We start from the raw sequence: 21,859 nt of genomic DNA on the forward strand, positions 1-21,859 counted from the left end.
CAATCCATGCAATTCAAAGAAAAGAAATTAGTAATATAAATAGAAGCCACCAATCTGATCCAAATTTGGGTTGCATAAACAAAATCTCTCAAGGCATTATTTAATAAATAGAAAACATAACTAATATATTACATGCACCTTTCATATTTTTAACAATCCCCTTCACTTTTGTTTTAAGTTGTTTATTTTCTCTTTAAAAAAATTGTATCCAATTCAAGGACCGATTAATTCGATGAGTTTAATTTCACTGTCCATTTGATGACACATTTAAAGCCAGAGTAAAGTTATGGATGAACTAACTCATCAAAATTAACATCAAAAGAATCAAATTTAAGACATTAAAAAAAACATACTCCAAAGTGTCAAGCTTAATTTGTTTTTATCCCCCTCTACCCATTTACCATAACTTATTCAAGAATGACACCTCCTTATTTTCAATTAGTTTAATGGATACCTCTAAAAAAAACATATATTATCCCAAAGAAAAATGCTAGATATCAAGAATGATTTTATCAAGAAAGATTCATGAATGACATGACACAATAATCACCCTTAGATTTCAGTCTTATTTATTAACCTTTCAAAAAAAAAAAAACATAACACCACCCCATGATTTCCAATCAGACTGAGATTTTATTGGCTAACATTAATTTCAAGATAAGGATGATTATTCTGCCATGTCATTCTTAAATTTTTCTTGATAAAATATTTTTTGATATATAGCATTGCTCAATCCCACAACGGGGCCAACTTCGTATTATATGTGTCTTCTCAACCTATTCAACTTGTCATTGCCTTTTCCACCCTCACCGGAGTCCCAATGGGGCAGCTGGCTCACTCTCTTTGTCACCGCCAACAAGATTAAGGTGCCAAAAGTGCAAACCCACCTCCTTCATGCACATGCAATGATAAATTATAATATATTTTTCACCATACCTAAACCAAAGCGTACTAAACTGAATGAAACATGTTAAACTGGTTCAATTCAATCGGATTAATATTTTTAAAATAAAAAATTATTCTTAAAATCATTAAAAAAAAAAATTGACAAACAATATAATTTTGTTATTTTATTAAAGAAATGCATAAATCATAAGGGAAATTTCCCTCTTGATTTTAAAGGAGTTTTGGTTGATCGAATGTGTTACATCATTACACGCATAAATTCATTCGATATTAACGGTCAAACAAAATTTAAAAACAAATTTCTTGCATGAGATCTAGTTAGTGATTATGAGAACACATCAATGTCACCATTATGCTAATATGTTGAAGATTATTAGAGACCATGAAAAAATTTGAAATTTTATTTTGATCATGGTTAATAAATTTCTTTCTAGTTTGTTCGCGACGCTTCTAGGGGATGTTTGAGGAGTGTCTTTTATTTGGACTTAATTTTTTGTTTTTAGTTTAATCCTTTTCCTTTTTATTTTCTCTCATCTTAGCCAATAAAAAATCACCATAGCCTATGTATCAGAATGAATTTTTAAAAACAAAATTGAAGTATCCTTTTTCGGCTTGAGATGCTTGTCATGTCAATCAACAACCTTGAATGCGTCACTGAAGTTAGATATTTTAAGTTTGGAAGCAAAATAAAATAATAATCTATATGAGATTAATTACCTATTGTAGCATGTAAAAAATGGATGATCCACACTTGAACCTCTTTTATGAGGTTTTACATTAGATGGAGAGCCGTGATTGCTTAAATTAATAATAAAATTATAAACTTTATTTAATTACTATTATATTATAAAGAGTTGTGTTATTTTAACATCCATTTAGATGACAACTTTTGTGACAACCAAAATTTTACAAAGAAAATGATATATTGACACAAAAATCAAAGCAATAGAAAGAGAAAGTAAAAACATAATATGAGTGTGAGAGAAAAAGTTGTCACAAAAGTTATCAAAAATGGTTGTTGAAATATATTTCTCTATTATAAATGTGACAATCACATCATTCACATTAGCAACTACCCATTAGCAAGCTTGTATCGGCGATGTTGCAAGCAGTAGTACACTTTGGTGAGCTTGAAATACAACAATAATATTTGAACGCTCCAATTATTCTTTTTCCTATTATATCACCAGCATACTATATATATCATATCATTTTTTTCTCACTTTGTTTAAAGATGTATATCGTAGACACCTTATGAGTTGTACTTAAACATTTTCCCTTGAAATATATTGTTTCAGCATCTAGCAACTTGCAAAGCAACTAGATTGGACCGAACGTATAATCCTTGATCTTTTTTTTTCCTTCCTTTTTTTATATATGAAAAATCACATTAGTGCCCTCTATTTAACATGTTGTCTATAAAAGATTATGAACCACGTACTAACGAATTTTTAAAGGAAAAATGGAAGACGCAATTTCTTCATCGCCTTCTTGTTATCCCATTCTACATGTGGGTGTTAATCTTTTTATTATTTTCAATGTTTCCTGAGTTTATTGTGTATGCATGTAAAAGGTTTCGTCTGTCACTAGAATTATGAAGTTACTTTATTTTTATTGTTTTCTTTACCGTTTTCAATTTGGTTTAATTATGTTGCAATTCTCTAATATTGTGTGTGTATATATGATGTATACTTTACAAAATTTATCTTTGGATTGAAATTTTATATCATATAGATTATCTCTATAAATATATGATTTGTGTCTAAAGCCTTTTTATGATCTTGTTCACAATTACAATATCTCAAAAAATATTGACACTGTAAGTAAATGAATTGAAAAAATTTAAGTTATTACAGTTTTAAAATGAGCAATGCTATTTATCTAGATAAATTTTGTAGCGAAAATGAATTGTCCAATAAAATAGTTTTCTGCCACAAATCAAAGAGGTGGTGAGACATAATTTAAGGAAAATTCCTTTTAAAATTTATAAAGTTGTTTAAAAATTAAAAGATTAAAATTAAATTGATGGTTTGAAGCTAGCTAGAAACTAGATTAATGTTATATACATATACATAGGGTGGAAAGCAAGTTCAATGTAGTTGTCATTCTCTAACAAGTTAACCAAATATTTGTTTACAAACGTACTAAAATTACCGTAAAAAAATGGTAGACCATTCATAGCAATATTGTAGTTGAATCATAGGTTAGTATAAATAAATTACACAAGAATCTCACACTCTCAAAATAGATTCCACACACATTCTCTCATAGCACATACACATATTAATTCTTGTTCTCCCCTATAGACTCTTAAGATTGGTTTAAACTATATTATATTTTTACAACAGCATTGCATGTTGTTGCATTGATCAAATTAAATTATATGAATCAGGACATGGGAACAGAAAACAGTGGAGCAAGAAATGAGTTTTTCCCAGAAGATTCATTCAAAAGTTTAGGTGATTATGGAAAAGCATTCATGAAAACACCATACAGGTTGAAAGATAGAATGTTTACACGATCAAAAGATTACATGGAAATTGTGGAGATGAAAGCTAGAAGCAGCCACCAAATGAAGAAAACTCTGAATGGTTGGGATCTTATTTGGTTCGGAATCGGCGCAGTTGTCGGTTCCGGCATTTTTGTTCTCACCGGTCTTGAAGCTCGTGAGGAGGCTGGTCCTGCCGTTGTTTTGTCGTATGCTGTCTCCGGTATCTCTGCTTTGTTGTCTGTTTTTTGCTACACCGAATTTGCAGTGGAAATTCCTGTCGCAGGTTTATTACACTGTCTTATTTTATTTTTTTCACTACTGTCTTGTTTTTCATTTCATGCTTTAAATTATCTATGAGTATTATAACTTTATTTAGGAAATATATATTGTGATTTATTTTTTAAGGAATTTTATGATTAAATTATTACAAATATACTTTTTGACAATTTCTTAGAAGATGTAATTACTTAAAGAAATCTAAATATTTTTCTTTAAAAGTATGTTTGAATAGAGGATTTTGGAGGGTGGGGTTAGTCACTTAATAAATTTAAACTTGACACTAATTGAGTTATGTGGGTGTTATTGTTTGTTATCAGGTGGGTCATTTGCATACTTAAGAGTAGAATTGGGAGACTTTGTGGCCTTCATAGCTGCTGGAAACATACTCCTTGAATATGTTATAGGAGCAGCAGCCGTAGCTCGATCATGGACCTCCTATTTTGCCACCCTCTGCAACAAAAATCCTAACGATTTTCGTATAATATTCCACAATATGAACCCTGATTATGGTCATCTTGACCCTATTGCTGTTATAGCCCTCATAGCCATCGCCACTCTTGCAGTCTTGAGCACCAGAATCTCTTCTCTCTTCAACAAAATTGCAACAATCTTTCATTTAGTTGTCATTGCCTTCATCATCATTGTTGGCCTAATCAACGCCAACCCCGAAAACTACGCTTCATTTGCTCCTTTTGGTACCAGAGGTGTTTTTAAAGCCTCGGCTGTTCTTTTCTTTGCTTACATAGGCTTTGATGCAGTGTCAACTATGGCCGAGGAAACTAAAAACCCTGGCAGAGACATTCCTATTGGTCTTGTAGGATCAATGGTAATTATCACTTTCATATATTGCTCACTAGCAACAACACTATGCCTTATGCAGAACTACAAAACAATTGATGTCAATGCACCATTTTCGGTTGCATTTAGTTCTGTTGGATGGGGATGGGCTAAATACATTGTTGCATTGGGAGCATTGAAGGGAATGACGACTGTTTTGTTGGTTAATGTTGTCGGTGCCTCACGTTATTTAACTCACATTGCTCGTACTCACATGATGCCTCCTTGGTTTGCTCTTGTTCATGAGAAAACCGGGACACCTTTGAATGCTACAATTGCAATGGTTACAGCTACTTCTGTGGTTGCATTTTTCACTGATCTTCGTATTCTTTCAAACCTATTGTCGATTTCAACGCTTACTATTTTCGTGCTTGTAGCAATTGGGATTTTAGTGCGTCGTTATTATTCAACTGGGGTAACTACAAAAGATAATCAAGTTAAGCTCATTGTATGTGTTGTTTTGATTATTGGATCTTCATGTGGCATGTCTGTTTATAGAGCAATGAGTGATGGTTGGATTGGATGGGCATTTTCAGCACCATTGTGGCTTTTAGGAACCGGAGGTATTTGCCTTCTTGTTCCACAAGCAAAGAAACCTAAAGTGTGGGGGGTACCTTTAGTTCCTTGGTTACCTTCTTTTTCTATTGCTATTAATATATTCCTTCTTGGATCTATTGATAAAGATTCATATGTAAGGTTTGGGATATGGTCAGGGATTTTGTTGATTTACTATTTTCTCATTGGGTTGCATGCTTCTTATGATGCATCAAAGGAGGTTGAAAGCAGACATACTATGGCCCAATATGTTGACAAAGAGATTAACAATGTTGAAGAGGAATGTAAAAATTAGAGGCAAGGTAATTGGCCAAGGTGTTCTTGTTTAGTGAATGTGAATTGTGGCAAATGTTAGATATCAAAGTTATTCTATGTTTCTAAGTCAGTGATCATCCATTAAGTATTATTATATATTCTATTATAACATATTGATAAATAATGCTATTGTTATTCTATGAAACCCTAGTTGTCGTCTTTGTTTTGTTATTCTCTACTAAAACCTTATATTGTTAACAGTAAATACATGCATACATCAAACATTATACTTTTGGTTCAATATATTCTGTGTGGGATACAATGTTGCTCTTGTGACAAAGAGACGAGTTAGGTACTAGTATTTAGTCTAGTTGTATGTGGTCTTTTATTTTTTTTCTTTTTGATTAAAAGTATGTGGTCTTTTCTGATTGGTGAAGACTATGTTAAAATTTCTAGTAATATCAGACAATTATTTTACCAAGTTAATTTGACTGTGAGACTTTAGCTACATATCGTAATCTCTGTGAAAATTTAGAAGTTCTACAACAATATTATGAATATGTAAGTGTTAGGCACGTTATCATGAATAACAAAACTCAATTAACATAAAAAGATTATGAAATCTCCTTAAAGATTTAAATCTTCAAGCAAACCTTGGATTTTGGAAATCGGAATAGCTCCTAGGGAAGAGTTTCTCCACAATTAAGCATTCATCATACCAAGTTTTGGATTTGTATATATTTCTTAAACTCAGAATTTCTTACATTTCTTGCATTTAGGCAATCGTTAAAAGAAGCATAAGCTTTGAAAACTCTTAATAGATCAAACTAGCTCTTCACCACTAGAACGTGAAAATTTAAATATATGTTATGGTTAACTCGAAAGGAGATATGGAATGGAATATACACTACTAGTTTTTATTAAAAAATATTTGTAATGATCAAATAGGTGTAATCACTACTAGTTTTTATTAAAAAATATTTTTAATGATCAAATCTAAAAAGAATTTGGAGTAATCACTACTAATTTTTATTTTATCATGAATAGTGATTTTTTTTAAATAAAAAATTTATGATAAATGCTAAAAGTATATAGATAGGTTGAGTTATGTAGAAGAAAAACATGAACTTGTGGTAACATGAATTTTTTTTTAAAAATGAGAGACCCAATTGAGTCTTTCAAAATTTTCTCGCAATCTAATTCAGTCCTAAAAATAAACTCAAATTAGATCATAATGTTTTCATATCGAGAACAAATTAGCCTCTAACTCATTGTATTAGAGGGACCAATTTGTCTTGAATATGAAAATGGCAAGAGCTATTTTAGGTATTTTTTGTCAAAAACTATATTGGCTCGCGAAAAAAATTGTGAGGGACTGATTTAAGTCTTCACTCTAAAAAAAAGTAAGTATTTTGGAATATTTGGGAGGTCTAAACATCAATTTGTTAGAGCCCTTCATCATTCACTAGAGACAAAAAAACAAACACATTTTTATTTGAACAATTAAGTAGAACAAAAAAAACAAAACAAAACTCAGCAGCTGCTGCCGCTTTGAACTCAATTGGCCGGGAAACAACGGCGGAGATGGCCGTCGTCCGACATAACTGCGCCACCGCCATTCCGCACCAAAGCATCGCGTTTGACATCTTAGATTGTAAGTAAAGAGTTATCTTCTATTCCGTTTTTAACCAAAAAAAAATGTTTCGTTCTTTATTTAGTTCTGCAAGAAATTATGGTTTCCTTGATAGTGTTCAACAAGGGTATATTTACCTGCAGAAATTTAGTTTGGTTAATATAAAATTGAAATGGGTGAAAGATAGAACAATGGATTCTGTTGTTGTTGGTAAGAGGGATCTTAAGGCTGCTGGAATCCTTGTTTCAGTTATTTATTCTTCTTCTGAAGATTATGTTCCTATTTACCGTCTTTCTCGGCATCGCGGACAACTTGGACTTCCTGATGAAATTAAGCTTGCTGTTTTTATTAGAAGATATCCTAATGTTTTTGTTGAGTCCTATTCTCTTGATAGTGGCGGCTCTCCTGTTCCGTGTTTTGGATTGAGTAGTGAAGCGATGAAGATTCATCGCGAGGAGGTTGATATACTTCGGGAAAATTCGTTGGAATTTAGGGATAGGTTGTGTAAATTGCTTATGTTAACAAGAGATTGGATGCTTCCGCTGCAAACTATTGATCAGTTGAAATGGGATTTGGGTTTGCCATATGATTACCAGGATTCTTTTGTAATGAATCACCCCGAAAAATTCTCTTTTGTTCGCCTCCCTGACGTTCGTGTTGGTTTGAAATTGTTGTTTTGGGATGATAAGCTGGCTGTATCAGAGTTAGAGAAGAATGCTTCTTTACAACAACAGGTAGAAGACATAAAAAATGGAACTTTAGCATTTCCAGTTAGTTTCACCAGGGGTTTTGGCATGAAAAGGAAAAGTATGGAGTGGTTGAGAGAGTGGCAAAAACTCCCATACACTTCGCCTTATGCTGATGCCTCTCATTTGGATATCCGAACTGATGTATCTGAGAAGAGGGTAGTTGGAGTCTTTCATGAGCTTCTTCATCTTACACTTCATAAGCAAACCGAGCGTAAGAATGTTAGCAACTTACGCAGACCCTTGGCGTTGCCACAGAAGTTCACTAAAGCGTTTGAGCGTCATCCTGGTATTTTTTATATTTCCAAGAAGAATGATACCCAAACAGTTGTTCTGAGGGAGGCTTACAATGGTGGGGAACTCGTGCAGAAACATCCCCTTGTGAAAATTAGAGAGGAATTAGCAAATCTACTGAAGAAAGGACTACTTGATAGGAGTAGAGGTGTATACAAGAAAAGTATAGATGCTAATTTGGTTGAGGAAATTTGAAAGGAAGTTTGCATCAGTGAAAAAACTAAGCAGTTTAATTCTAAGAATGAATCAGTGTTATTATGAATATGATTCAGATGGCCCTCTACATAACCCGATGCTTTAATGGAACTGTTCACCAACTTCTTTCTCTTAACTTGGGAAGGCCTATCAATAAACCAAACATACCAGTACTGCTATGATCATAGCAAGGGAGGGCATTTTGTGTTAATGTTTGATGTAATATCATAGAATAAGGGTGCTTGCTCAATTTGGTTAGAGGATAAGTGGCATGGGTGAGATGGACATACTGACACTGCACACAGGTATATCTGCAACTGAATTTCACTGCAAGAAAATTTTGTTCCAGAATGTCTCAAAAATTCTCTATACTTTTTATACAAAACATCAGGTTGCCTGTACTGCTAGAGCATGTTCCTTTTGCCACAGGAGGTTTTTGGACATTATCTTTTCTTAAATGAATAACCGGATGAAATTTTCAATCTGTCCTAGTCGAAGTTTGATTTTTATGATGATAAGATACGGCAGGTTACAGAGGTCCAAGCTTCAAATATCTTTGTATATGTCATGTTTCCGGCCACAAGTTTTATGTTCTCTGTTAGGAAATAGAAACATAAGGCAATTGCCACACACCTATAAGGAAAGGTGTTTTTGGGTCTGGGCTTCTCCACTGTCAATCGTTAGATATTTGTTTCTTATTTTTTGATAGATAAAAATTTAAGTGAGATAGGTTGTCATACTTATTGGTCAAGCAGGTCTCAAAAAGCTCAAAGAACACTTGTACTGAAATTTGTAGATTATCCACCAACAAACTTCTCATGTTAGCAACGAAATTTAGCAACAAAGTTCTCATGTTCTCATGTAAGCAAATCTATATTTGAGAAGAGTGGTGCACTGGTGCTATCAGTTCCAATAACAAGCTGCACCAAAAAAACAATACCCCTGAAATTGGTCCTGTTCGGTAAACTTTCAATTATTAATATTTCAAAATAGCTTGTAAATTACATAACGTAAATTAGTTATTTTTTCGTTAGAGTAAACCAATACTTAACAAATTTATGTACGTTGATATTACACATCAAATGCTTCTTAGTCATCTATGTAAACCTCAAAAGATCAATTTCAATTTGGACTTCCTTCTGTCACATTAGAATACTTTAATATACTGCCCTCATAAACTTAATTCAGTTGGTATGGACAATGCATAATATATGCAAGGTTCGGGGTTCAAACTCCGGCCACCACGAAAAAAAAAATACTTTAATAGTGCTTAACAGTCCAATCTCAAATTGATGATCTGATCATCTATAGTTTATTTTACCGTTGTACAATATCAATTGTTCAATCTCAAATGATGGATCAAGATTCTCTAGTAACCAGATCCATCAAACAAAGCACTTGACATGCACATCAGCAGCATCCCTAATATACTCTAACGAAAAATTCTAATGAACTGACTTGTTGATTAGAATTTTTAAAAATTTGGGCAATTTTAAACCTAATACTCCCTCCGTCTCTTAATGTAAGCACCTATTGCATTTTTCACATTTTTTAAAAAAAGTTGTCAGTGTAATTAATGTATCTGTTTTGTGTGTTAATATTACGAAATTGTCATTTGTTTGTATGTGTATTAAATTTGACTTTTCGTATTTCAAGTCAAGATAGAAGTATAATTAAGAATATGTTTAGGAAAAAAAATAATAAATGCATCTAGTAATTTGAAAAAGGGTTTACAATTAGGGACAAAAATAAAATCAAATCGGTGCTTAGATATAGGGGGAAGTATACAATAACGAAAAATTCTAATTAACGGACTTGTTGATTAGCATTTTTAAAAATTTGGGCAATTTTAAAATATAGATAACGTACGAGACTAAATTCATAGCGTCAAATTTTAAGGTTGTAACTGGGATTTTCCATGAGAAAATAGGACTCAATTATTTAAAATTGTAAACTCTTAAATCCCTCCGACAAAGCATATATCTACCAGTATTGTGTGAGAACATTTAAACAAAACGTAATCATATGGTCTCATACAAAAGCAACGTTTTGTACCCAAAAAAATAAACCAAATAGAGAATCTGATATTAGCATTTTTCTTTAACAGCATCAAGATATAAGCAATAACTCAATACTAGATGTCAGGTTCGAGCATCTGATTTGTTACCCCTACTTAATTTGTACGAACAACTGTAATACGTAACCGACAGCTTGAAAAAAAATATAAAGAAAATGGTTAAGGTCTATAATGGAAAGCTCAGTTATGCCTTTACATATTAACATACACCATTTGTGATCCATTGTCAAATGCAAACCATTCCATAGTCACAGCATCACTGAAGGCAAAAGCCATGGGAAAAGTATAAGACATGGTTAAGTTATTCTAACCCCAACAAACGCACAAAAAAGAAGAAGAAAAAAGTTACAAGGAGAATAAAGAATAAATAAACAAAAGAAGCTTCATATGAGGATAAACTCAGTGCAGCCTAGTCAACTCTTCTACTCTCTTGGCTAACTCTTCAACAGAAACTTCCATTGCCTTGGAAATCTCATCCATCTTACTGCGTTTGAGATCAAGAAATGACTCAATTAAATCCCCATCCAAAAAGTTTCTGGCTTCTACAGTTTTCTTCTCATTATTAAATGATCTCCACTGCTCGTGGCTGAGTCCTCCAACGCCTTTAATCACCTTCCTCAAGTTTGACTGAAGCTTCTCTAAGAATACATACTGCTCATGAGGAAGAGAGGCGATTACCCCAATAACACCATTAATGGTGCCAAATATAACAGTTGGAATCTGGCCTACGTCAGAATCTGGCAAGCGCATAACAAGAGAGCCATGCCGAAACCGATTGATAAACTCTCCAAGGTGATACTCACCAGCCACTTCAAGACGACCCCGTTCTTCATCAGTGGCGCCTTCGCTATTTTTTCGAACAGTGAAGAGATTGAAACTGTTTTCTGCACCAAGGTATACATCATCATCGAGGATTTCAACAGCTGACATCCAATTTGCATTATAGTCTCGAGCTCTCTCCTCAATAGCACCTTCCTCATGCTAAAACAATGAAAAGCAACAAATGTATTATTACAAAAGGAAACTGAGAACTCAATATCCAGAAAATTAATGTATCCATCCAGAAAGTATTGTCATGTCTATGAGAGAAAAAGGAAATGGTAACCTTGGAAAAGTGAACACTTGACATTGACAGAAAACTTCAGCATTTAAGACAAACTCAGACTTACCTTATAGATTAACAAGGAGATGGACTTCATCAGATCACCGACTACAATAAAATCTCCTCTAGTTTGCACATATAAAGCCAGTATGTGCCCGTGGTGTCCACATTCAGACTGTAATTCACGAGTACCGTCTTCCCGGAGCACCCACTTGTACAGCTGAATCTTTTGATTAATAGCAGCGAGCAATTTACCATTAAACGCGTTCAAGCAGTAAACAGCTCCTTTTGTCTCTTTCTCGGCAACTAACTGTAGCTTCCCCTCTTCAACAGAAAAAACGAGAATCCTTCCCTACACTCACATTGGAATAAATAAATAAAATGAAGGTAGGATATTAGGAGCTTTGACTAAATCAATACCGAAGAATGCACATTTATCAATTTACCTTGGTTGGTTCATTTTCCTCAGGCAATACATATGCAGTTCCAACACAGTAATACACGTTATTATCATCTGAGAAGGAGCAGCTAATTATAAAGCAACCATATTCATAGGTGTCAAGTGGATAAACTGATATGAAGTCAAAAGTCTGGTCATCGAGCAAGCGGACAAAATGCATTTCAGATTCTTCAGCACTTGCTGAGTTATACTTCAAACTACAAATAGCAAATGTCCTAGTTTGCTCCTGATGGCATATCCGTCGTGCATGCTCCCCCAATGGAATAGTGCGAATGTGAAGTTTTTGTATGTCATCAATGGTGCCAATAGTAAGCTCACCTTCTTTTGCAATCGCTAAACTGTTAAAGTCGTTAACATTGGTTGAGTACCATTCTGAATAACAGATTGTGCATTGATGTACAAGACCCAGAATCAACAATAGGGGATAAATGTGGAGCAACAAAAACAATATACCTGTCGGGAAAAGCAGCAGAGTTGAAAGGGCACATGTGACTCACTTCCTTCAGATTAACATTACTATAAAGTAGTTTTTTGTTACTACTATAAATCACAGTTGGCCGGTCAGATGCAGCAAATACATGGGTAGTATTCTTGGATGAGAAAGTCCGTAGAGTAATAGGTTGTGTCCCAAGAGAGACCTTTTTCCTATCTGTTAACTCACCCGTGCTTGTGTTCAACATAAAGTTTAAGAGATGGCCATCACCAAGGGCACATAGCAAGTAAGATATCTGGAGAACAAAATGATAAAAGTGATAAACTTTAATACAATGTTTTGAACTAGGAAAGCAACCACAATTAAATAGATGGAAAATGAGATTGTATGCTTGGCAAATGTGTAAAGTAAATGTTTGAACATTATAAAAATATTTAGCATAAGCAGATTTGAAAAAAGATATCAATGCAATATATACCCACAACAACCAACATATGTTGAAACCTAAAGTTGCTACTAAAAAAATTTAGCTTACAATGAAAGAGATGAGTAAATTTAAATCATAATCGGCCATTTTAAAAACATAATAACTGAGTAGAAGCGGAATAACAAAACATAAATGAAGATAGCTTAAGGAAAGCATACCCCTTCAAACGCACAAAGAAGAACAGATCGAGGTATTATCTCTCCTCCTAAATGCTCCTTTGTGATGAGATTAAGTTCAGGAAGAGAAAAAAGTCTAACACTTATGTCAGTCCACATTCCAACTGCAGCTAGCTGACTCTGATTGGGATTTTCACCAATGGGATTAATGTCTAGGCATGAGATTTCATACTCCAGTTGGGCATGCTTTACTTCCTGTAATATACCATCTCCAATTTCAAGGTAAACCAAGTGACCACCACCTGTAGCCAACAAAACCTGTCTCCATGTGTAACAACAATTACTAACTTGACTACAAAATGGTTGTTGGAATAGTAAAATCCAACAATGGAAATGTGCATAACTTAAAACTGTAAAAATAATGAGTGAAGCAAATTGACTTAAATGGAATTAGAGGAAAATTTTGAGCATGATAGGATGTTGTGCCAAAACTAACTGTAGAAATTCGGAATAATATAAGAGGAAAATTTTGAAGATTCAACCAAGCACAAAAATTAGTTTCAGGTCTCAAGCAACACTAAAAAAGTTACCTCCAGCCAAATTAATTCCAGTGTTTGGATACCAATATAAACTAATTACCCAAATTCGAAAGCCTCTAGGAATTTTCCCTTTTACCCCTAGAGAAGACATAATCATTGTTCAAATAAATACCCAAAAAACTAGTGACAACGGTTTTACAAACACTAATTCAATTTTTCTCAGGACATCTTTCTCCTTTTAACTTAAGAATTAACCCAAGGTAGCAGCTATTAACATTACATTCTAGTTCAATGACCCTATAAGTTTTTAAAAGGAAACTTTCCTCCATATAGCACTAGCAGCTACTAGCAGAAACAGTACTCTATAAATTAAAGATAGGGAGCTGCTTGTTGATGACCAATTGTCAACATCCTTACAGCTAAGGCATATCATGATATTCCCATGGGAAAGAGATGGAGAAGAAATTTGAAAGATAAAGTGATTCTGACTCTGCTTAGAAATGCCACATTTCAATTAGAAATTCATGCAAACAACATCAGCACTTTTAGAAGATAACATTTATAAAGCATCAAAATCAAACCTGGGTTGCATTGGCAGTAGCTACATTTACTGAATAGTCTGACGGTGCATGCCACTCATTCAGGAGCTCTCTGGTTGAGGAACTGACTAGTCTTACAGAGTTCGAAGTGACCTGTTAGGTCGGTTTATTAGATAAGGATAGGTGTCTAAAATTTACCAGAATAAAATAATATAGAATAGTACAACAGAAGAATTTTAGTTTATGGTATCAACTAACATATATTACTCGGTCATAGATAAACTACAAAGGAGAATGCAAAACTTAAGTATTCACTAGAAACTTCAAGAATAACCACACATTTCTTCAAAACTTTGGTTCTTCTGATTTCAACAAGTGCCAATTCTTTCTGTTTGATTTAAATTACGACCTATCAGTAATCTTTGTATTCATTAAGACTATAACTCTTTTGACATTAATTCTTTAAAATAAAAAAAAAACAATAGAAAACAGCAGCAGAAACTAAACTTTATCCCACTCGGTGGGGTTAACAAATATACACAATATAATATCTTCTTTTAATAAAGATGATGTCATTTGAAATAAAAGTGACAGCAAAATGGAGACTGAGATTGAAAAAACTTGAACACTAGTATATATATTTTGAACAACTGTTGAAATCTAATGAACACCATAGTACTAAGAAATAAATCCTATCTTGGGTAAAGATATGAAAATAACTGTACACACATTATACTAATATTTTGACTCCAGATTATTTTTATATATGCGTCCGGAAGATTGAACATGCCATTAACAGTTGGAAAGGGGTACCTTATTATACAAAAAGTGGGGTACATTCTTTGTTATTCAAATTAGATTACATGAGAAAGTTTTAAAATTAAAGAAAAGTGGTCATGTAGAAAATATAATAAATGAACAACCAGACGGTAAAATTTGATTGAGAAACCACATAACAGCATTTCTGCAGCTATGAACTGCTTTGCTTTGTTGACAATATGAAATACTTTGAAAACATCCATATTTCTAAAATTATACAAAGATGTAGGTGTTAAGTTAACAAAAAACACCATAGTAGGAAAAATAGATAAAAACCTACTTGTACAAGTTGATTGTGAACTGCATCATGGCAAAATAATGTCTGTACTTGAGAACAGAATCCCTCAATCTCAGTTTCTTCCAGCTCATCCTCGAGATTCATTGCTAATATTCTTGTTTCACTTATAAAACTTACAACCAGGAAAGTGTCAAAAGGATCATCTGTTGAGGATCTTAGTGACCACATTCCTTTGATACCTTGAAGTTCTACTGATGCCTACATAAAATGAATGCTTCTGAAAATTAATATTTTACAAAGCATGTGTTATTTATTATTAAAAAAAAAAAAAATCTTTTTCTTTTGGTTGTGTCTTGGGTGAAAGACCCGACAGAGAGACAAGAAAAAAGAGGGCTTACCTGTTCATTGATACCTATTCCATTACGAACAACGCGTAGGGAACCATCCTTGTAAGCTCCAGAGCAAGTCACAACCTGACCTTGGCCTTGCCTTTCAAGGTCTACCACACAGAAGTCAACAATGGGCCCCAAATTGACATACCTTTCCAAGACTTCCACATAAGAACCTTTTGGATCAGGCTGAAGATTTAGTTTAATGAGCTGTATTTTACACATCAGAATTTGTTAATAGGTGTGTATGAATATGGATGTGAAAGTAATCAGCAATGTATATGCCATAAAACACTTTGAAGGTCTTAAAAGCAGGATGAGAGAGCAATCAAAGAAAACTCTGAATATTATCACTGCTAGATAGAGATTAAGGGCAGTGTCCTGCTTATATTGTCTTGTAGATTTATGTTTTGGGTCATGCTAACATGTGCCTTAAGGGCACAAGATAAGATTTCCACAAATAGTAAGTATTTATTGAAAAAAATTAATTATCAAAAGTTTGAGAAATAAATTGCCACAATTTCCAATATGTAATTTCCATCTTTAGTACGTTGACATGTGCCCTTAGGGCACATGTTAGCATTTCCCTATCTTTTTTAAGAAACATTTCAAAAGTCTCTTCCAGTTTACCAAAACTCTGTTTGGCAGCCTTGCTATTTACTATAAAAACAAAAACATACTCTCAAAAAACAACACTTAAATCAGTACTTCTGAGTCTGGATTTTGAATACAGCTCATAAGGAAGCAACCCAAAAAAAGATACAGACTCCATACTATGTTCAAAACTAGTGCTTTGGGGAGTCAGAGTTTCAGATAAAGTCGACTTTCAAGTATGTCTTCAATTAAAAAAAAAAAAGAAATTATACTCTCAAAAAACAACACCTAAATCAGTACTTCTGAGTCTGGATTTTGAATACAGCTCATAAGGAAGCAACCCAACAAAAGATACAGACTCCATACTATGTTCAAAACTAGTGCTTTGGGGAGTCAAAGTTTCAGATAAAATCGACTTTCAAGTATGTCTTCAATTAAAAAAAAAAATGAAATTTATAAAATAATGTTCAACTTCATCACCCCACCTGTGAATCTCCGTAGCTTGAACCAATATACACAAATGCATTATCAAGGTATGAAATCGTAGATGCAATGGAAGTCTCCCCAAGTGGCTCTATTTTGAGACCGGTAACCCTACAAAATAAATGTGCATTATAAATCATAAGATTCAACAGTTAAAATAATAATACTGACTATTCCATCAATCAACGTGTCAATGCACAATACAAAGAACAAATATAGTAAGCCGACATTGAAACAAAACTACGAGCGATTACATACTTTTCTTTCTCGTGGGTTATTACAAGTAGACTAAGCAACCCTGTATGGTCACCAAGTAAATATCTAGAACCATCGGGATCAACTCTTCCATAGGCTTTTGTAATTGCCTGAAAAGTACATCATTAGGTATAATTTAGACAAGCGCAAAAACTTGTGACAAATTGGTACAGTTCATGAAAATTTGAAAATCCACAATGTGATTTAAATGGAATAAGATACAATTATTTAACATACAGCTCTGATTGGAATAGCTTTAAAACCATTAGCACTGCAGTATACTATGGTTTCTTCTCCAATAATAAGCACACCACAAAGTGGTGGGGGAACCGGTATCAATAAATCAGCCCCATTATCAAGACTGTTTTGTGACCATGGGCCCTCAACAAAATCTTTATCCTTCAGAGCAACCTCATATGTTTTAACATGACGGGCATCTTTGTTATCCTGACATTGATGAAAATGTAATATCAAAATGTTAAGCTAAAAGTGGTTACGTTTCGAGCCAAATATATATTACATAATGGAAATAGGAAAAATTGCAGCAAACATTTCCATTAACAAGAAATCATACAAACAGCGAATATATAAAGTTATGCAATTGTATGAGTAGAGTAAGTCCAACCATAAACTGTAGAACTATGACATATGGCTCTGAAACCTAAAACATTTTTAAAATTGTCATAAACATCTATGAACATCAACAATTTTGATACAGATCAATGCAATCCTGATCCTTTTTCGTTACTGCTATGATATAAGAAATTACCTATTCAACTTCCCATAAACAAATCTTTTTCTGTCTCAAATATATTAACTTGAAAAACGAAAGGAATTATTATCCTGGTCGAATGCTTGCTACAAGAACATAATCTTTAGAACAAATGAAGATAAATTTCCATTCCTAAAAATTGTGAAATGAACACATAACACTCTCAATAAATTGGAAGTAGCATCCTTTGAACACATACTGCCACAATATTTTTAAGCCTTCCTATGAAGTGTTAAATTTATAGGTAAATTTGGCAGAGAAGAACTCCAACGCATTTGAAGAACAAAACTGTTGATAAATGCATAAATTCAAACAAGATCAAGAGGGTGTAGTAAATCTCCCCTCCTTCTATCCAGCCCAAAAGTGTAGAGAAAGGTAAAGCAAAGCAGAAAAAGGAAATAACAGCTCAGAGACTATTTGATGAACTAGCCCCAAAATAATAGGTAAGATAGTGTCAAAAAAAAACCTGGTAAAGAACCACGATAGTTGGCTTTGGACAACCATACAGAAATTTTATGTCCAAAACTTGGAGCTCCTCAAGCCTGAAAACAAAGAGATCATAATTTTAATTATCATAAGCAGAGAAGGAAAATAAGAATGAAAAAAAACCTAGTGAAGAAAATCTATTAAATTTCTTCAGATTAAAAAATAATTAACAGCTGTAACTGTTTAACAACATTAAAGAGTGGTTATTTGTTACTGTTATGCGTTATGACCCAGAGAAACTGTAATGAAAAGAATAGAAATGAATTATTGAAAACTCAATAGTCAATAAAAATGAGGAATAAGATTTCCCCCAAGGGTTTCTCCTGATCTATCTTTTCAGTTACGAGCAATCAAATGCATATAGATATATTTCAGCATTCTTTATATATCCTATTTATACATGATGTCTCCTCTAACTAACCAATTATCTCAATTTGCTTAAACCTCCTGCATCACCATCAACACTGGCATTCGGAGAATTTAAAAGATCACTTACACCCATATTTTAATGTCCTCTTGGATAACGTAACTGAAAGCTGAGTGTGAACAAACTTGCAAGCCACTGTGAGATCCGGGGGGGCAAAAATTAACCTAGGGTTGCATTTTTTTAAATAACAGCGGGAACCTAATACAAAAGACTTTAAGAAACTGAACTGTATTTCCAATGGTTTAAAACCATATTCCATAAACAATTCCACCATGAATGATACAGTTTTTTTATTACACATGTCTTGTTGAGGAACTAATAAGCTATAGTCAATTTGTAGTTAATTTTGAATTGAATTTAAAAAGCTATAGTTCCTACTGAGTATTAACTTACGTAGCAAGTTGAGCAACAGGCCAACTTACTATTTATTGATCCATTGATCGAGTTATGCTACACACACGGTGTTTTCTTTTTTCTTCTCCATATAAAGACGGCATTATTATCAACAAAGATTGTCTCTTCTACATTAATAAATGATTAATATTACAGATAACTGAAGGCATGGAAAAACAAAGGTATCTCAACCATCTAACCGGTAGGAAGGTTGGCTTTTAAAACCATAACCTCTACTAAACTTGATAAAAACAAATTATTCCAAATATATGAATAGTTCCTTTTGCTGTTTCAAAGAAAATTATATGTAGACATGAACATGACACAATATCCAACATGACATAAGTTCAAAGGTCGTGCTTACGCAATCAGGACTGTGGTAACTGGTAATCATTAATCAAGGTAATTGACTCATAATTATATGATTTATGCATACTTTGTGAAGAACAAGTTGAAAATAAACACCAGTACATCCACACAATCAAAAAACTATGATGTGATGTGATTACCTGATATTAAAAGCTTCCTTGAGTTGTCCTTTATTGTCAAAGGGAATAACCTGAGAGATCAACGAACGTGTAATTATTCAAGTTATGAACATTAAAACCCAAGTCTATGGTCATTCCAATCCATTTTCACAGGATAAAGAATAAGAAAAAGTTACGCACCTTAAATAAACCATCATACAAGTGGAGTCCAATCAACCTACAATCAGGATCTATAATACCAATCTGCAGAGTGAAAAAAAAAAAAAATGTTGAAATAAACTTAAAAAAAATCATCTGATCCTTGACTATCAAGCATTGATGTTCTTATAGAATTGGGTGAACAAATCACCACTCACGTTGATTAGAAGTGTAATAATTTTAATACCTGACCATTATCCGTTGGTCTTCCTATACGATCAGAAACATCCCCCATCGATCTGGATGGCAGAAATGAAACAGAAAATCCAACAAATAAATGAGCTGAGTAAAATATTACATTTAGGACAGAAGCCTATAGCTATCTATAGATAGATAAAACGATCAGAAACGTCTAACTATGGATTTTGATTTACAAATACACTGTTCTCGCATCATTCAAAAAAAAGACAAAAGTCAATCTATAAGTCTATATTTTGATATATATTTTAAATTTTTTAAACAAAAATTGAAAGAGCAACATGATACATGAGCATATAATATCATTTTTTTTGAAGGGGAGCATATAATATCATGTTGTTCTTTTGATTTTTTTTAAAATATCAAATAAATATCAAAATATAGACTTAGCCCTCCAAAAATCAACTCGCAAACACGCCCTTACAGACTGCATATGAATAATGAACTTCCCCATTCCAAACAAATTAACAAAATGAAATAGTGCATCAATAAATTCATAATGTTATTGCTGGTACAGCCATATGATATTAACCACAGCTGACTGCTGGTACAACCTTGCTACACTCCATCAACAATAACTAAACATCTTCTGAAAAGAAATTATAAATGAAAGAATGTGTTTTCTCACGCATACCGTGTAACAAGCTCGGATTTCTCGGTATCCCATTGAAGAACACAAAACTTGTATCTTTCGGTAGCAATGAACAGAAAATCCTGTGTTTCGCCCTGTTTGAGACACAAGCAAGTGGAAAATAAAAAGAAACCAGAAATACCTTAGTTTGAGAACAAAACAAAAATATATTATATAGCATTCAATAAATAAAGATGTTTTTATGATTCTCACATGAGGGCGAAATAGTTCAAGCGTAGCAATTCTTCCATATAACGGCACATCCAAAATAGACTGCAGAAAGAAAATTCAATTTATCTGATTATTCTATTACAATTTACATAACCATCCAAAATGGAACACGTAAAAAGTAACAACAACAACATATTCGAAACAAAAGCATTAAGCTCAAAACCGTAATGGATGTTCGTTTCCACTTTTGGACGAGCCAAAATAAATTCTATTGATTTCGACATTTTTGGTTTCTTTAGAGTATAATTGATTTTACCGTTAGGAATTTATTCTAACTTGGGCCTGTTTTGATTGACTAATAGAAGCTTATCTATCGGCATAAAGCATAAGCACTTAAAAGATTGATTGAGAGAACCTATCGAGACAGCTCGTGACACGTTTATAACCTATTTTCCACTTATTTTCATATGGCTTGTGAAAACATTAAACAAAAACAATTTAACTTTATTTTATACTTTGTTATAGAAATATATTATACATAAGCGCTTATCCTATAAGTTGCAAATTAAGTTGTTAATCCAAACATGACCTTAAAGCTAGAATTTGAAGCTTTTGATTGTAAAATTGATTTTAAGACTCAAATTCATCATTCTACTCAATTTAGTATCCATACATAAATCACTTATTCACCAAAAACTAACAATTGAAAATCAATTTTCCACAGAACGGAACAGAAATCAGTTTATGGTTGAACTAACTTTTACATATGAATAAATAATTTTAGTTTCAAGTAAGTTTTAGTGGAAATCAATTGATTGAAAATGAATATTTAGAAGCAAATACACAAGAGAATATAGATTTGGAATATATACCTGCAAGCCCTGAGCAGTAAGCAAGTGAATCTCGATACGAGTACATTTCCTGGATGAAAATAAAAAATAAAAAATAAAAATGAATCAAGAAATTGAAAAGAAATATCGAAAGAACCCTAAAAGAGATGGAAAGAGGAAATACGCGAGAATGAGATTGAGGTCCTGAGGACTGGTGAAATTGCCGACGCAGGAGTGAGTAACGTTGGTAGGTTTGTGAGCGGTAACAACGTAGTTCCATATACTCATCTTTATCTTTTTCTTCGAACACTTTCTTTGTAATGTTCGGTGTTGATGGTTTTACAGTAAGAAATGCGATAGGGTTTTGAGTTTCAGTCTTTCACTTCTCACAACTACGGAGCGGTGTTAACAACCACTCGATTGATTGATTAATTGAGAGATGGGTGGTCTGATTGGGCCGTTGCGTTGCGACGCCACTCTCTCACTTTCACTTCTATATAACCCAAACCCCCTCCTCGAATTTGACCCTTTTTGGTTAGGTTC

At 33.2% G+C, this 21,859-nt stretch overlaps 3 protein-coding genes across 4 annotated transcripts; 2 read left to right on the forward strand and 1 right to left on the reverse strand.

Moving 5' to 3' along the window:
- The first annotated feature begins 2,098 nt into the window (after positions 1-2,098).
- LOC11439928 (cationic amino acid transporter 1) lies at positions 2,099-5,528 on the forward strand. Of its 2 annotated transcripts, none has more exons than XM_013591245.3 (3): positions 2,099-2,242; positions 3,299-3,680; positions 3,994-5,528. In XM_013591245.3, the coding sequence occupies exons 2-3, from the start codon at positions 3,302-3,304 to the stop codon at positions 5,361-5,363; spliced, it is 1,749 nt and encodes a 582-aa protein (XP_013446699.1). In that variant the 5' UTR covers positions 2,099-2,242; positions 3,299-3,301; the 3' UTR covers positions 5,364-5,528. The 2 variants fall into 2 exon arrangements, with proteins under 2 accessions (XP_013446699.1, XP_003630017.1); XM_003629969.4 differs by having other exon boundaries at positions 2,177-2,416.
- Positions 5,529-6,807: 1,279 nt separating this feature from the next.
- LOC11442341 (protein WHAT'S THIS FACTOR 9, mitochondrial) lies at positions 6,808-9,128 on the forward strand. The gene is made up of 2 exons (XM_024771980.2): positions 6,808-8,496; positions 8,583-9,128. Exon 1 carries the CDS (start codon positions 7,022-7,024, stop codon positions 8,189-8,191), a length of 1,170 nt encoding a protein of 389 aa, XP_024627748.1. The 5' UTR covers positions 6,808-7,021; the 3' UTR covers positions 8,192-8,496; positions 8,583-9,128.
- A 1,274-nt stretch (positions 9,129-10,402) lies between these two features.
- LOC11435521 (DNA damage-binding protein 1) lies at positions 10,403-21,859 on the reverse strand. Its single transcript, XM_003629971.4, has 19 exons — positions 21,501-21,859; positions 21,359-21,407; positions 20,529-20,588; positions 20,319-20,410; positions 19,674-19,725; positions 19,469-19,531; positions 19,310-19,359; positions 17,961-18,036; positions 16,960-17,169; positions 16,726-16,832; positions 16,470-16,578; positions 15,400-15,600; positions 15,044-15,259; positions 13,987-14,097; positions 12,909-13,184; positions 12,284-12,558; positions 11,817-12,168; positions 11,438-11,722; positions 10,403-11,249 (listed from the first exon to the last, which is right to left on the reverse strand). The coding sequence occupies exons 1-19, from the start codon at positions 21,602-21,604 to the stop codon at positions 10,668-10,670; spliced, it is 3,270 nt and encodes a 1,089-aa protein (XP_003630019.2). The 5' UTR covers positions 21,605-21,859; the 3' UTR covers positions 10,403-10,667.

Source organism: Medicago truncatula, chromosome 8, assembly GCF_003473485.1.
Source record: "Medicago truncatula cultivar Jemalong A17 chromosome 8, MtrunA17r5.0-ANR, whole genome shotgun sequence".
In the NCBI taxonomy this organism is placed as follows: Eukaryota; Viridiplantae; Streptophyta; class Magnoliopsida; order Fabales; family Fabaceae; genus Medicago; species Medicago truncatula.